Here is a 13,146-nt window from a genome sequence, read left to right as displayed (position 1 = left end):
AGAGAGCGCGAGCACAGGCAGACAGAGTGGTAGGCAGAAGCAGAGGGAGAGGGAGAAGCAGGCTCCCTGACGAGCAAGGAGCCCGACGTGGGACTCGATCCCAGGATGCTGGGATCATGACCTGAGCTGAAGGCAGCCGCTTAACCAACTGAGCCACCCGGGCGTCCCTCTCCTTATGGTTTTAATTTGCATTTTCCTGATACTTAACCGGTTGAGCATCTTTTCATATGTTTATTGGCCTTTGTATACAATCCTTTTTAGAGAAATGTCTTTTCAGAGTCTTTGTCCATTTTTTCACTAGCTTATTTGTCTTATTATTATTGAGTTCCACCACTTCTTTCTTTATTTTAGGTACAAGTACCTTATTAGGGAGCACCCGGGGGGCTTGGATGGTTGAGCCCCTAACCCTTTGTTTAGGCTGTGGTCATGACCTCTGGGTCAAGGGACTGAGCCCTGTGTGGGCTGTTGCACACAGTGCAGAGTCTGCCTGGGGTTCTCTCCCTGCTTCTCTCTCTGCCCCTCCTCCCTCTCTCTCTCTCTAATAAAAAAATAGGAGTGCCTGGTGCCTCAATTGGTTAAGGGTCTGCCTTTGACTGGGATGGAGCCCCATGTCGGACTCTGCTCAGCAGGGGACCCTGCTTCTCCCTCTCCCTCTGCCCCAGCTTGTGTGCTCTCTCTCTCTCTCTCAAATAAATAAATAAAATCTTTGAAAAATAGAAAATAAATAAATAAAATCTAAAAAAAGAGTATCTTATCAGGTACATGATTTGCAATTCTTTCTTCACTCTGGGGGCTGTCTCTTCCCTTTCTTTTTTTTTTAATTTTTAAAAAGATTTTATTTACTTATTTGACAGGGGGAGACACAGAGAGAGAGGGAACACAAGTAGGGGGAGTGGGAGAGGGAGAAGCAGACTCCCTGCTGAGCAGGGAGCTGATGTGGGGCTCGATCCCAGGACCCTGGGATCATGACCTGAGCCGAAGGCAGAGGCTTAATGACTGAGCCACCCAGGCGCCCCATCTCTTCCCTTTCTTCATGATGTCCTTTGAAACACAAAACTTTCTTTTGGGGCGGCGGGGGGTGGGGGGACGCCTGGGTGGCCTAGTGGGTTAAGCCTCTGCAGGTCCTGATCTCAGGGTCCTGGGATCTGGCCCCGCATCGGGCTCTCTGCTCAATAGGGAGCCTGCTTTACTCTCTCTCTCTTTGCCTGCTGCTCTGCCTACTTGTGATCTCTTTCTCTCTTTCTGCCAAATACATAAATAAAATCTTTTAAAAAAACAAACAAAAAAACCAAACTTTTTTTTTTTTTAAGTAAGCTCTAGGGGCGCCTGGGTTCTTGCTGCTTATAATTAGAGTCGTAAAAAGAATCATTCTTAGTGTTCGTAATTAGAAGTGGGAAGACTGATGAAGTAAGGGACTTCTGTGATCTCCCTTGCTAAAACTGCAAACCCTCCCTCACTTCATTCCTCCTTTCTGCTTCGTATTTCTCCATAGAACTTATCATATTCTAATAAGCTGTGTACTAATGCTTCCTCTTGACTGTCCCCAGAGTAAGAATGTCAACTCCTCGAGGACTAGGCTTTCCTGTTCACTGTTCTTTCTCTAGTGCCTAGAACAGTGCCTGGTGTGTGTGTGTGTGTAATATATATATATATATATATATATATATATATATATATATACTTTTTTTTTCTGAGATTTTCAGAAATCTGAAAGAGTTGAAGAGAGCAGGTGCCGACTCCCCCTGCGCAGATCCCTAAGAAACCCATGGGGAAGGGAGTCGGGGAGGAGGGGCCTGATAATAACCAGAGGGAGGAAAGACCATCTGGATGCTATCCGGCTTGAGGAGTGTGATATGACAGGCTACCAGATGTCATGATGTCAAACGAGTACATATTTGTTGAATAGAGTGAGTGAATAAGTGAACGGAAGGCTGCATGAATGAGCGAATAAATGAAAGAACGAATAAATGTACTGTGAGTACTCTGGCTGAATCTTCCCTTGCGGAGAAAGGCGGCACGCGGGCTTCTGCACTGTCCCTTGCAGCCGTCAGGGGGCGCAGACAGGCCCGGTCCCCAAGAGCCTGTCCCGGGACCCCGCCCCCCGGGATCCAGGCCCCGGGAGCCCCAGCCGTCCGGCCCCAGCCGCCCGGCCCCAGCCTGGGACTCCGGGACCGCGTGCACACCTGGACTGAACACGGCTGCGGGATTGACGCGGTGCAGTGACCAGTCCCCGCGCTGCCGGCGGGGAAACTGAGGCCCGGGCGACTGGGGCGGAGCTGGCCCCCGGGCGAGCCCAAGCCCCCGCCCCCGGCCGGCCCCGCCCCGGCCCGTAAGAGGCCCCCTGGGCGCCCGCGGAGCCGCACAGCGCGGCGCGGGGGCCGGAACCGGGATCGCTATGGCAGCTCAGCGGCTGGGCAAGCGGGTGCTGAGCAAGCTGCAGTCTCCATCGCGGGCTCGCGGCCCGGGGGGCAGCCCCGGGGGCCTGCAGAAACGACACGCTCGTGTCACCGTCAAGTACGACCGGCGGGAGCTGCAGCGGCGGCTGGACGTGGAGAAGTGGATTGACGGGCGCTTGGAGGAGCTGTACCGCGGCAGGGTGAGGCAGGGAAGGATACGGGGGCAAAGGCGGGTGTGGGGACCGCGGAGTGACACACCCTTGGTCCGGACTCCCTACGCCCTCGGGGTCTCTGGTTGCTTGTGCTGGCCTCGGTCACACAAGGGAACGCGCGCTCGGGGACTCATTGGCCCTTGCTGTGTCCCCTCCCTGGGTCTCTGCTTGTGGACCCAGACACCCGCTCGGGTCTCCAGAGATGGTTGAGCATAGCGGTTGCGCCTATGGGGGGCAAGGAGGCAAAGTTGGGGAGCCAGAGCGGCCGAATCTGGAGAGAGGTTGGGGGGATGGTTTGCCTTCAAGCCGAACTTAGATCCGGTGAAGGGACCGGGAGGGTACTGAGACCCAGAGACACACCTCAAAGGAAGCGACAGCATTCACAGACGTGCCCAGCGACGAGTTAGAGCCACTAGTAGACACAGCAGCCACGTACAGACTCTCAGGGACACAGGCTGCGGTCCCCTACAGATCAGCACCCACAGACACAATAGCAGAGGCCACCGCCGTATGCCGACACCCCACACAACTACACCCACACAAAAGGACTCCCATTCCAGCTACTCAGAGACCCGCCATGGAGTCAGATGCACACCAGAGCGGGGGCAACTCCCTGGGACACGGAATGTTTCACGGAAAACCCTCTGTTGCCACCTAAAAGCAAAAGCAAGGACCACATGCAGACACAATGACAGGCACTACAGCTGCTCACAGAAAATAGCCGAAATTACAGCCACACGCAGACAGAAAACCGCACAAGCCGTAGGGACGCACAGGCCTGGAGAGGCAGAGACTACAGCTGTCTCTGGCCACACGGGGCGTGAGCAAAAGCCTCGTGTGGGGACGCCTAGGCTACCCATGTGCGTTTCACACCTTCCACTTGAGTTTCTGCTTGAAGTCACACTGCACCACGCATGAAACACAATCCCAGCGACGTGGGGGTTGTGTCAGCGGACAGACAGGAGGCACAGATGCTCCTCCACACGGCTCGAGGGTGACAGAAGGCAGGGCCCCTGATGGAGGCACAAGGTCCCACTGTTGTCAGGCACACAAGGAGGCTCCTATAAGTGGACGGAGAAGTCCAGTGGCCATTGGTGGGTGGCATCCTCTAAGGTCATCCTCCGATGGCGGACATTCCAGCTGCTGTGACACACTAAACCAGAGCCACATGCCTTGCAGTCCTCGGACTGTAGCCCCGGGGCAGACTGCTCATGATGCCCCAGAGCTCTGCACTCTCCTGCTGGCCCTGGCCTTGGCCTTGGCCTTGGCGCTGGCCCCTTGGCCTCAGTCTCTGGCTCACCTGCAGAGCCTCACACAGGCATGCGACCCACTTAAGGACTAGCCATGCCTTTGCTGACCGCCCCCCCTCTTTGCAGACAAACCCAGGACCACCCAGCCCTGAGGCCCACAGTAAAGTCTGAAGGACTTTGGGTGGGGGAGGAAAAAATCTGTAGCCTCCGGGATCTCTTGCTTTGACAGCTGGATTCTGTCCCCCACAGGGAGAGTGAGGCAGCCTGCGTTTGGCTTTTTGCCCCTGCGGGCTACAGGAGGAATGCCCCTCTGGGCCGCTCAAAGTTGGGCCCGTGGCTCACCCCACCCCCCCACTCTGGGGTGCGTTAGCGGTCATCTCTCTGGACCGATCGAGGTGCACTCTTTGCCCTGGGGGCTGGCGGGAGCCCTACCTTCCCTTCTGGTCCTCTTAGGCAAGGGGCCTCCCCCAGCAGGCTCTGGCCCGCCTGCGGCCCTCCCCCACACCTAGTGCTTAGACTTTTCCTTGAAAGGGCAGAACCAGCCCCTCTCCTGAATCCCAGAATCTGACATTCCGAGACTCGACCAGGCCTGTTTCCGTCTATGGGAACTGGGGCCAAGGGGAGAGACCTGTGCCAGCCCCAAGGCTCTCGGGGCTCTGGGGGCCCCTGCCTCGGAGCTGGTACAGACCGCTGGGCCTCTGTCAACCCATCTGGCACCCCTCCCCCCCAGCCCCCAGATGTCCCGCCTTGGCGGTGCTGTCCCTGACTGCCACATTGTTGCTCCAGAACCGGCCAGCTGGGCCCTGGGGCTGGTGGAGCTTCTCCGGAGGCCTGGACAAAGGCGAGGGAGGGGCAGGCAAGGGACCTTGACCCCTCCTCCCTCCCTGCCTTAGGAGGCAGACATGCCTGATGAGGTCAACATCGACGAATTGTTGGAATTAGAGAGCGAAGAGGACAGAAGCCGGAAAATCCAGGTAGGTGAAGGGAAAGGCTGCCCTGAAGCCCCAACAATAGTCCGCAGCGTGTTTATTGAGCACTTCCTATGTGCCAGGCACTGTTTCCATTCCTTTCCACTTAACTCATTTAATCCTCACAAATCCTGGGAAGGGTTTAAGACCTCTATCTTCCAGATGAGGAAAGTGATTTAATCCCTTGCCCCGGGTCCCAGCTCAGAAGGAGCTGTGTCCTTGCTGTTTAGGGCCTGTGCTCTCCCCGTGGCAGGAAACGCTGTGTGACCTTCTGGCCCTCTCTGGACTTAGAGCTGATCCTGGGGCTGAATTCCTCGACTCAACCCTCCCCCCACTCACTCTGTAAGACCCTCGGGCCATGTTCTCCCCCAGTGACCAGATGGGAAGTCCCCCCCCCCACCCCGGAGCCTGACTCCCTTTTGTCTGGTTGCCTTGGGGCTTTGTTGGGAGAGACAAGGGGGCTGGAGGTGCCAAGAGGCTAGTTATTTACTATTTTCTTTTTTTGTGGGGGCCGGGGTTTAGGGACTCCTGAAGTCGTGCAGGAACCCCACAGAGGTGAGTGTTCCCTCCCTGCTCTGGATCCCTGCTTCCTGGTAGAGAAGGGGGTCCCTGGGGAGGAGGGAAGAAGCTGCCTGGCCCAGGGGTGGCAGGGGGAACTCTGGGGAGCCCTCGGAGCCGCTCAGCCCTTTCCCCATCTCCAGTGGTGTCTTTGTCTTCCTCACCCTGGCTTGTCTCTCCCCATCTGCCACTGGGGCCCGTCATCTCCTCCCTGTGGAGATGCTCCCCATCTGTGTCCCACTTCTGGTCCCTCTGCTGCCCCCTCCTTTGGGCGGCCGGTCCTGGGGCTCAGCCTCTCCCCGCCTCTCTCCCCTCCCGCTGCTTCTGCCACCCTGGGATTCCCTTCCCCACCTCTGCCCCCCACCCCCATCCCTCCAAGCCCTGAAGCGGAGCAGCCCAACCCCTCCCACTTCCTTCCCTGCTTTAAAAGGGAAAAATATTCATGTTTCTCCAACCAGCTCTGGGCTGCCTGAGGGACAAACGTCATTGTGTGTCTGTCTGCCCCCGGAGCTAAGGCCTCTGTCCCTGGGGATCCTCCTGGCGATCCCTTGGCCTGAGAAACATCTTGTCTCTCTGTGGCTGTTTATTTCTCTGTCCTTTTGTCTCTCCCTCTGTCTCTGTGCCTCTGGCTGGGTCTCATTTTCTAGGTCTCTGTCTCCCTCCTTGTCTGTGGCTCTGTCTCTCCCTGTGTCTCTCTATCTGTTCCCCACCTTTCCCCATCTCTGCCTTTTGACACCCCCCCCCCCCGCCACCTACCTCCGGGCCCTTTCACTGCCTGGGAGGGGAGACGGGAGCAGTAGGGGCCCAGAGCGGAGGGGCTGGGCTGGGCAGGGGCAGCCCCGCCTCTCCCTGTGTTCTCAGGACCCCCGCCCTGTCCTCAGGACTTCGTCCAGGAGCTGCTGGGGAAGCTCCGAGGGCTCCACAAGCAGCCTGGCCTCCGCCCGCCCAGCCCCTCCGGGGACCGCAGTCTGAGCCCCCTCCAGGACCGGGCCAGGACCGCGCCACCCTGACCTTGCCTCCGTGGCCTCCTGCCTTCTCCCCTACCCTCCATACTGTCCTGGTTTATTTGTAAGTTGTATGTAATGGTTCTGTAACAACACGGTGTGCCTGTTTTTCCTCTCCCTGATTACCGTGGACTTCCCCGAGCTTCCCCCCTACACCTCCCTCTGTCCTGCTGCATCTCCCCCGGCACCCACAGCTGGCCTGACAGATGGAGAATCACTCCTCAGCCAGAGAGCATGAGAACAGGCTCTGCTGACCTCCCCGCCCCCCAGCCTCCCCTCCCAGGACTCAGCTTGTCCTCACTTCCCCCTCAGCCTTCCCCAGTGCAAGCCAGCAGGGCGCCAGTGGGTGTCATCTGGGACTCCTGTGGGAATGATGGCCTGTGGTCCTCGTACCAGGGGAGATGCGCAAACCCAGATGTGCCCAATATCACCAAAACACATCATGAACAAACCAAGAGGGCTTCCTGAAGAAAGTGACAGTTGAGCCAAGGCTTTGAAGGATGCATAGGAGTTCGTGTGAAATGGGTACCCATACCTGAGGACTCAACCTTGTGGGTGGAGGGATTGATGTTGAGCCTAAAGCAGGGAACACACCAGGTATCGATGGAGCCATCCACCCACCCATCAGGATGGGCAGGTCCTCCAGAGCTGGATCAGGAAGGCCCCTGGGCTGGGTGTTGGGGAAGCCCAAAGGGCTCCAGGGGACGGGCGAGAGCATCAGAAGTGGGTGGCAGCTATTTACCCCAAACTGTGGAAGTATTTCAGTATTTTTTAAAAAGAATTTATTTATTTGACAGAGAGAGAGCACACAAGTAGGCAGAAGGAGAGGGAGAAGGAGAAGCCGACTCCCCGCCGAGCAGAGAGCCTGGTGTGGGACTCGATCCCAGGACCCTGGGATCCTGACCTGAGCCAAAGGCGGATGCTGAACGACTAAGCCACCCAGGTGCCCCGGTATTTCAGTATCTTAATTGCAGGTCTGGTTGTAGCCACGGTCCTTGCCTGTGTGTGTGGTCAGGAGATGGGGGGCAGGGGTGCTGGGCCGGGCTAAGGACGGGGGCAAGGCCAGAGCTAGGGTGTCCCTCCTCCCCCCACCAGAACAAATCACACCTCACATCTTCCCTCTACTGACTGACGTTGGGGCCCGGCCCCCACCCATACTCTGTGTCACCCAGCAGCTGGATCATGCACCCATTGCAAGGGGTCGGAGCGCTAGTGGGGCAGGAAGGGATGCCGCTGAAGGAGGAGGAAGGCAGAAACACCTTGCCTGTCCAGCCCTGCAGGTGGCTTTGCTGTCCCTGCGCAGGCAGACCTCAGGCTCCCAGGGTCCCCTTCCCTCCACCCAGATGCACAGAGAACAGGTGTGTGGAGAATGGACGTAGGCCTCCTGGCAACCAATCACCAGGACGCATCTCCCAGAACTTTCTCTTGGGCCTGGGGTTCTCTGACTTCCTCTCACAGAACCTGGTTTTGGTTCCTCATTCTGTGGAGGTGATTATGTGCTCAAAACCCAGGTCCTAAAGTCCTGGGTGTGCCCTTGTGTTGAGCCTCTCAGTTTCCTCTTCTGGAAAACGGGGACTTCACAAAGAAAGGAAACAGAGGCCCAGTTTAGTGATACTACTTGCCCAAAGTTACACACCTGGCAAGTGGCACCGGGCTTCAGTCCCCAGCATAGGACCCCAGAGCTCAATTACTGAACTCCTATACTACAGTGCTCCCGTAAACCGTAGCGGTGATGGCTTTGCATTAGTGTCAGGAAAGGGGGGGATGGGGGTAACTAATTCATACTAAATTGTTAGCGACTGCTCACACTCCTGAGATAGCCTATCCAAAAGGCCATACAACTTGACTGAGAACAAGGCTACAACAGAAGCACTGGGAAGCAGCATACCATAGTGGGTAAGCGCGTGGACTGTGGGATTCTTGCCTGGATTCAAATGCCATCTGTCCCCCTTCCTAGCTGTGTCAACTTGAACAAGTCACTTTTCTGTGCCTCGGTTTCCACACCTATGAAATGAAGAGGATTAGAACAGTGCCTATCCCTGGTGGTGTTGCGAGGTTTACATGGTTTAAAAGTACACATCATAGACTAGTGCCAGGCACTTAATAAACATCGTTATTAATGTTATTGTAGGGAGGAGCTGGACCATTAGCTCCTCCAGCCATCACCCCTGGCCAGCAAAGATGTGCCTTGGGAACACTGATTCTCAGGCCCTCTGTTGTGGCAAAGCTCCAAAGGACACAGTGTACCCGACTTGCCGTCCTTGCATTTTTGTCCCCCACTTGCTGGGTCACCAAGCTCCCTGCCTCCCAGGGTCTGTGCTGTTTCCCACTCGGCAGCCACAGGACATCTTTCCCTCCCTCTTACCTTCATCTCCATCCACTCTAATTCATCATTTTAAAACATCAATTTCTTGGTATTGTTCTAGGACTTTTTCTTTCTTTCTTTTAGATTTATTTATTTGAGAGAGTGAGAGCACAAGTAGGGGGAGTAGCAGAGGGGGAGGGAGAAGCAGACTCCCCACTGACCAGGGAGCCCATGGGGCTCCATCCTAGGACCCCGGGAGCTTGCCCCAGCCCCCCAGGCACCCCTGTTCTAGTATTTCTTGATGCAAATTCAAACAAGTGGGAACCTAAATTCTATCCCACCAACTCCTGTTTCTTTCCTTTTTTTAAATTTTTATTATTTTTTTTAAATTTATTTATTTGACAGAGAGCACAAGTAGGCAGAGAGGCAGGCACAGACAGAGAGGGGGAAGCAGGCTCTCCGCTGAAGCAGAGAGCCTGATGTGGGACTCGATCCCAGGACCCTAGGATCATGACCTGAGCCGAAGGCAGGGGCTTTAACCCACTGAGCCACCCAGGCGCCCCCCCCCCTTTTTTTTTTTTAATTTATTTATTTGACAGAGAGCACAAGTAGGCAGAGAGGCAGGCACAGACAGAGAGGGGGAAGCAGGTTTCCTTTTAAAAAAAAAAAATATTTTATTTATTTGACAGAGAGATCACAAGTAGGCAGAGAGAGAGAGAGAGAGAGAGGAGGAAGCAGGCTCCCCGCTGAGCAGAGAGCCCGATGCAGGGCTCGATCCCAGGACCCTGAGATCATGACCTGAGCTGAAGGCAGAGGGTTAACCCACTGAGCCACCCAGGCGCCCCCAACTCCTGTTTCTTAAGGTGAACATTAGGATACTGTCTTAACCTTGCTCATTTTCACGTAAGAGTCTGTCTTGAGATCTTTCATATCACAACCCCTCCAGAGGCTTACCCCGGCCTCAGGACAAAAGCCAGGGTCCTCCGCTTACACACTGCTCCCCGTCACCCGTCACCACTCTGTCTTACCCCCTCTCCCTTCTGTTCTTTGTCTACATTTGTCTCCTTGCCATCCTCCCTCCGTCCATGTTTTTCCCCTCCAGACCCACAGACACATCTCCTCTGCGCAGAGTACTCTTCTCCATGAGTCCCTCATCCTCCTTATTTATTTTTTTTAAAGATTTTATTTATTTATTTGACAGACAGAGATCACAAGTAGGCAGAGAGAGAGAGAGAGGAGGAAGCAGGCTCCCCATCAAGCGGAGAGCCCTATGCGGGGCTCGATGCCAGGACCCTGAGATCATGACCTGAGCCGAAGGCAGAGGCTTCAAACCACTGAGCCACCCAGGTGCCCTATTTTTTATTTTTAATGTTTCTTTTCTTTTCCAAGATTTTATTTGACAGAGAGAGATGGAACACAAGCAGGGGGAGTGGGAGAGGGAGAAGCAGGCATCCCGCCTAGCGGAGAGCTGATACCAGACTCGATCCCAGGACTCTGGGATCATGACCTGAGCTGAAGGCAGACGCTTAATGGCTGAGCCACCCAGACGCCCCCGCATCCTCCTTTAATGTATTTATGAGGGGGAAGGAGCAGAGGGAGAGAGCGCATTTTAAGCAGACTCTGCCCTCAGTGTAGAACCCAACGGGAGGCTCGTTCCAGACCCGGAGATCACCACCTGAGCTGGAACCAAGAGTCGGACCCCACAACTGTGCAGCCCTGATAGCCCATCCCTGATGTAATCAGTTTTTTTTGTCTGTCTACACTCCTCGACTTTCAGAATATTAGCTCCTTTCCTGCCTTGACCATGGTTATCCTAACATCTAGAAGAGCGCGCGGCGCACAGTAGGTGCTTGGCGCAAGCAGTGCCCCCTCGTGGCCACATTCTCTCCACCCACAGGAGGTCTCCTAGCTAAGTGAGGCCTCAGCGCCCCCTCGTGGCTATATGAGTTGGTTTTAAACTGCACCCCACAGGTTGGTTAGGTCGGAGCTGGCAGGGTTGTCAGCCGGAATTTAATTACAAGAGCAGGCTCCAGAGGCAGCTGCTGTAAGGCACTCATCCGTCTCATATCAACACTGAGGGCTTTGCTAATTAGGATGATAAATACTAGAAGTGGGCTCTCGTCAATGATATGACTGGTATTCACAACTGAGGTAAGAGGGCTCTTAGCAAAGAGATTATCATGGTTACTAACAGATCAACCTACAAAGATCAATATCATCTCAGTAACACTGTAATAACCAACTAAAACATAACTTTAGGGGTGCCTGGCTGGCTTAGTCGGTAGAGCGTGGGACTCTTGATCTCAGTGAGTTCAAGCCCCACATTGGGCACAGAGATTACTTTCAAAACGTTAAAATAAACTCGGGGCGCCTGGATGGCTCAGGCTCTGACCGTCTGCCTTCGCCTCAGGTCATGATCCCCGAATCCTGGGGTCAAGCCCCAGGTCGGGCTCCCTGCTTAGCAGAGAGCCTGCTTCTCTCTCTCCCTCTGCCCCTGCTTGTGTTCCCTCTTTCGCTGTGTCTCTCCCTGTCAAATAAATTAAAAAACAAAAACCAAAAAAACTAACAAGTAAAATGTCAATAAAGGATACAGAAGGTAATCTGAAAAAAATGAAACGATCCATGTCCTTGGATAGGGTATCTTCATATTATCCACATTTCAGTTCTCTCGAAATTCGCCAATAAATTTAAAGCAATCTTAATAAAAATTCCAGATTTTTAAAAAAAGATTTTATTTATTTATTTATTTATTTGACAGAGATCACAAGTAGGCAGAGAGGCAGGCAGAGAGGGGGGGAAGCAGGGTCCCTGCTGAGCAGAGAGCCCGATGTGGGGCTCGATCCCAGGACCCTGGGATTATGACCTGAGCCGAAGGCAGAGGCTTTAACCCACTGAGCCACCCAGGTGCCCCCAAAAATTCCAGGTTTTTTAAAGTACTTGATAAACCAATTCTAAAATTTATATGGAGGAATAAAGGTATACAAATAGCTAAGCCAACATTAAAGAGGAAAGGGGGGGGTCTTGCTTTACCAAATATTTTGTTTTTTTAAGCAAACTCGTCACCCAATGTGGGGCTTGAACTCAGGACCCTGAGATCAGGAGTGGCGCGCTCTCCCTGCGGAGCCAGCCAGGCGCCTGCTTTACCAAATATTAAGACAAACTACAGGGTGCCTGGGTGGCTCAGTGGGTTAAGCCTCTGCCTTTGGCTCAGGTCACGATCTCAGGGTCCTGGGAGCAAGTCCCACATCGGGCTCTCTGCTTAGCAGGGAGCCTGCTTCCTCCTCTCTCTCTCTCTCTCTCTCTCTGCCTGCCTCTCTGCCTACTTGTGATCTCTCTCTGTCAAATAAATAAATAAATAAATCTTTAAGACAAACTACAAAGCCATAGTTGTAAAAATAGTGCATTGCAAGAGCAGATGAACACACCAAAGGAACAGAGCAGAGTCACAGGCAGACCCAGGCACGTATAGGGACTTAAAGTGATAGAGGTGGCACTTCCATTTGGTGGGGGAAGGATGGATTGTTCATCGTGGCTTTAGGAAAACCGAGTCACTATATGGAGAAAAAAAAAAAACGGATCCTTACCTCACACCACATACAAAGATACGCTCTAGATGAAGTAAAGACCTAAATGGAAAGAATGAAACAATGGAGTTGGTGCTGGGCTGGCTCAGTCGGTGGAGCATGCAACTCTTGGTCTTGGGGTTACGAGTTTGAGCCCCACACTGGGTGTAGGGATTATTAAAAAAAAAATAAAGGGGGGCATCTGGGTGGCTCAGTGGGTTGGGCCTCTGCCTTCAGCTCCGGTCATGATCTCAGGGTGCTGAAATCGAGCCCCGAATCGGGCTTTCTGCTTGGCGGGGAGCCTGCTTCCCCCTCTCTCTCTGCCTGACTCTCTGCCTACTTGTGATCTCTCTCTCTCTCTCTCTGTCAAATAAATAAATAAATCTTTTAAAAAAGAAAGAAAGAAATGCATTTTCTCACAGTTCTGAAGGTGGGGAAGTCTGAGATCAGGATGCCAGCAAGGACTCTGTCCCTAGTTTGCAGATGGCTGTCTTCCTGCTGTATCCTCACAGTCAGAAAGAGAACAAACTCTCTGGTGTCTCTTTTTTTTTTTTTTTTAAAGATTTTGTTTATTTATTTGACAGACAGAGATTACAAGTAGACAGAGAGGCAGGCAGAGAGAGGAAGGGAAGCAGGCTCCCCGGATCAGCCCCGCATTGGGCTCTCTGCTCAGCAGGGAGCCTGCTTCCTCTTCTCTCTGCCTACCTCTCTGCCTACTTGTGATCTCAGTCTGTCAAATAAATAAATAAAATCTTTTAAAAAAAGATTTATTTATTTGAGAGAGTATGTGTGTACTCCCCCTTCTCTGTCTCTCATGAGCAGGGGGGAGGGGCCAAGGGAGAGGGAGGAGCAGACTCCCTGCTGAGCATCCCATACTAGCCACACTGGGT

General features: G+C 53.7%; 1 protein-coding gene across 2 annotated transcripts; it reads left to right on the top strand.

Annotated features, from left to right (window-relative positions):
* The first annotated feature begins 2,349 nt into the window (after positions 1-2,349).
* On the top strand, positions 2,350-6,476 carry PPP1R14A (protein phosphatase 1 regulatory inhibitor subunit 14A). 2 transcript variants are annotated; one of them, XM_080829551.1, is made up of 5 exons: positions 2,366-2,596; positions 4,752-4,832; positions 5,057-5,168; positions 5,349-5,381; positions 6,266-6,476. In XM_080829551.1, the coding sequence occupies exons 1-5, from the start codon at positions 2,396-2,398 to the stop codon at positions 6,454-6,456; spliced, it is 618 nt and encodes a 205-aa protein (XP_080685677.1). In that variant the 5' UTR covers positions 2,366-2,395; the 3' UTR covers positions 6,457-6,476. The 2 variants fall into 2 exon arrangements, with proteins under 2 accessions (XP_080685678.1, XP_080685677.1); XM_080829552.1 differs by lacking the exon at positions 5,057-5,168 and having other exon boundaries at positions 2,350-2,596.
* Positions 6,477-13,146: the final 6,670 nt, after the last annotated feature.

This window comes from Martes martes, assembly GCF_963455335.1.
Source record: "Martes martes genome assembly, chromosome: 17".
NCBI lineage: Eukaryota > Metazoa > Chordata > Mammalia > Carnivora > Mustelidae > Martes > Martes martes.
Note: the sequence above shows the minus strand (reverse complement) of the source record. Positions and strands in the feature narration are given on the sequence as shown.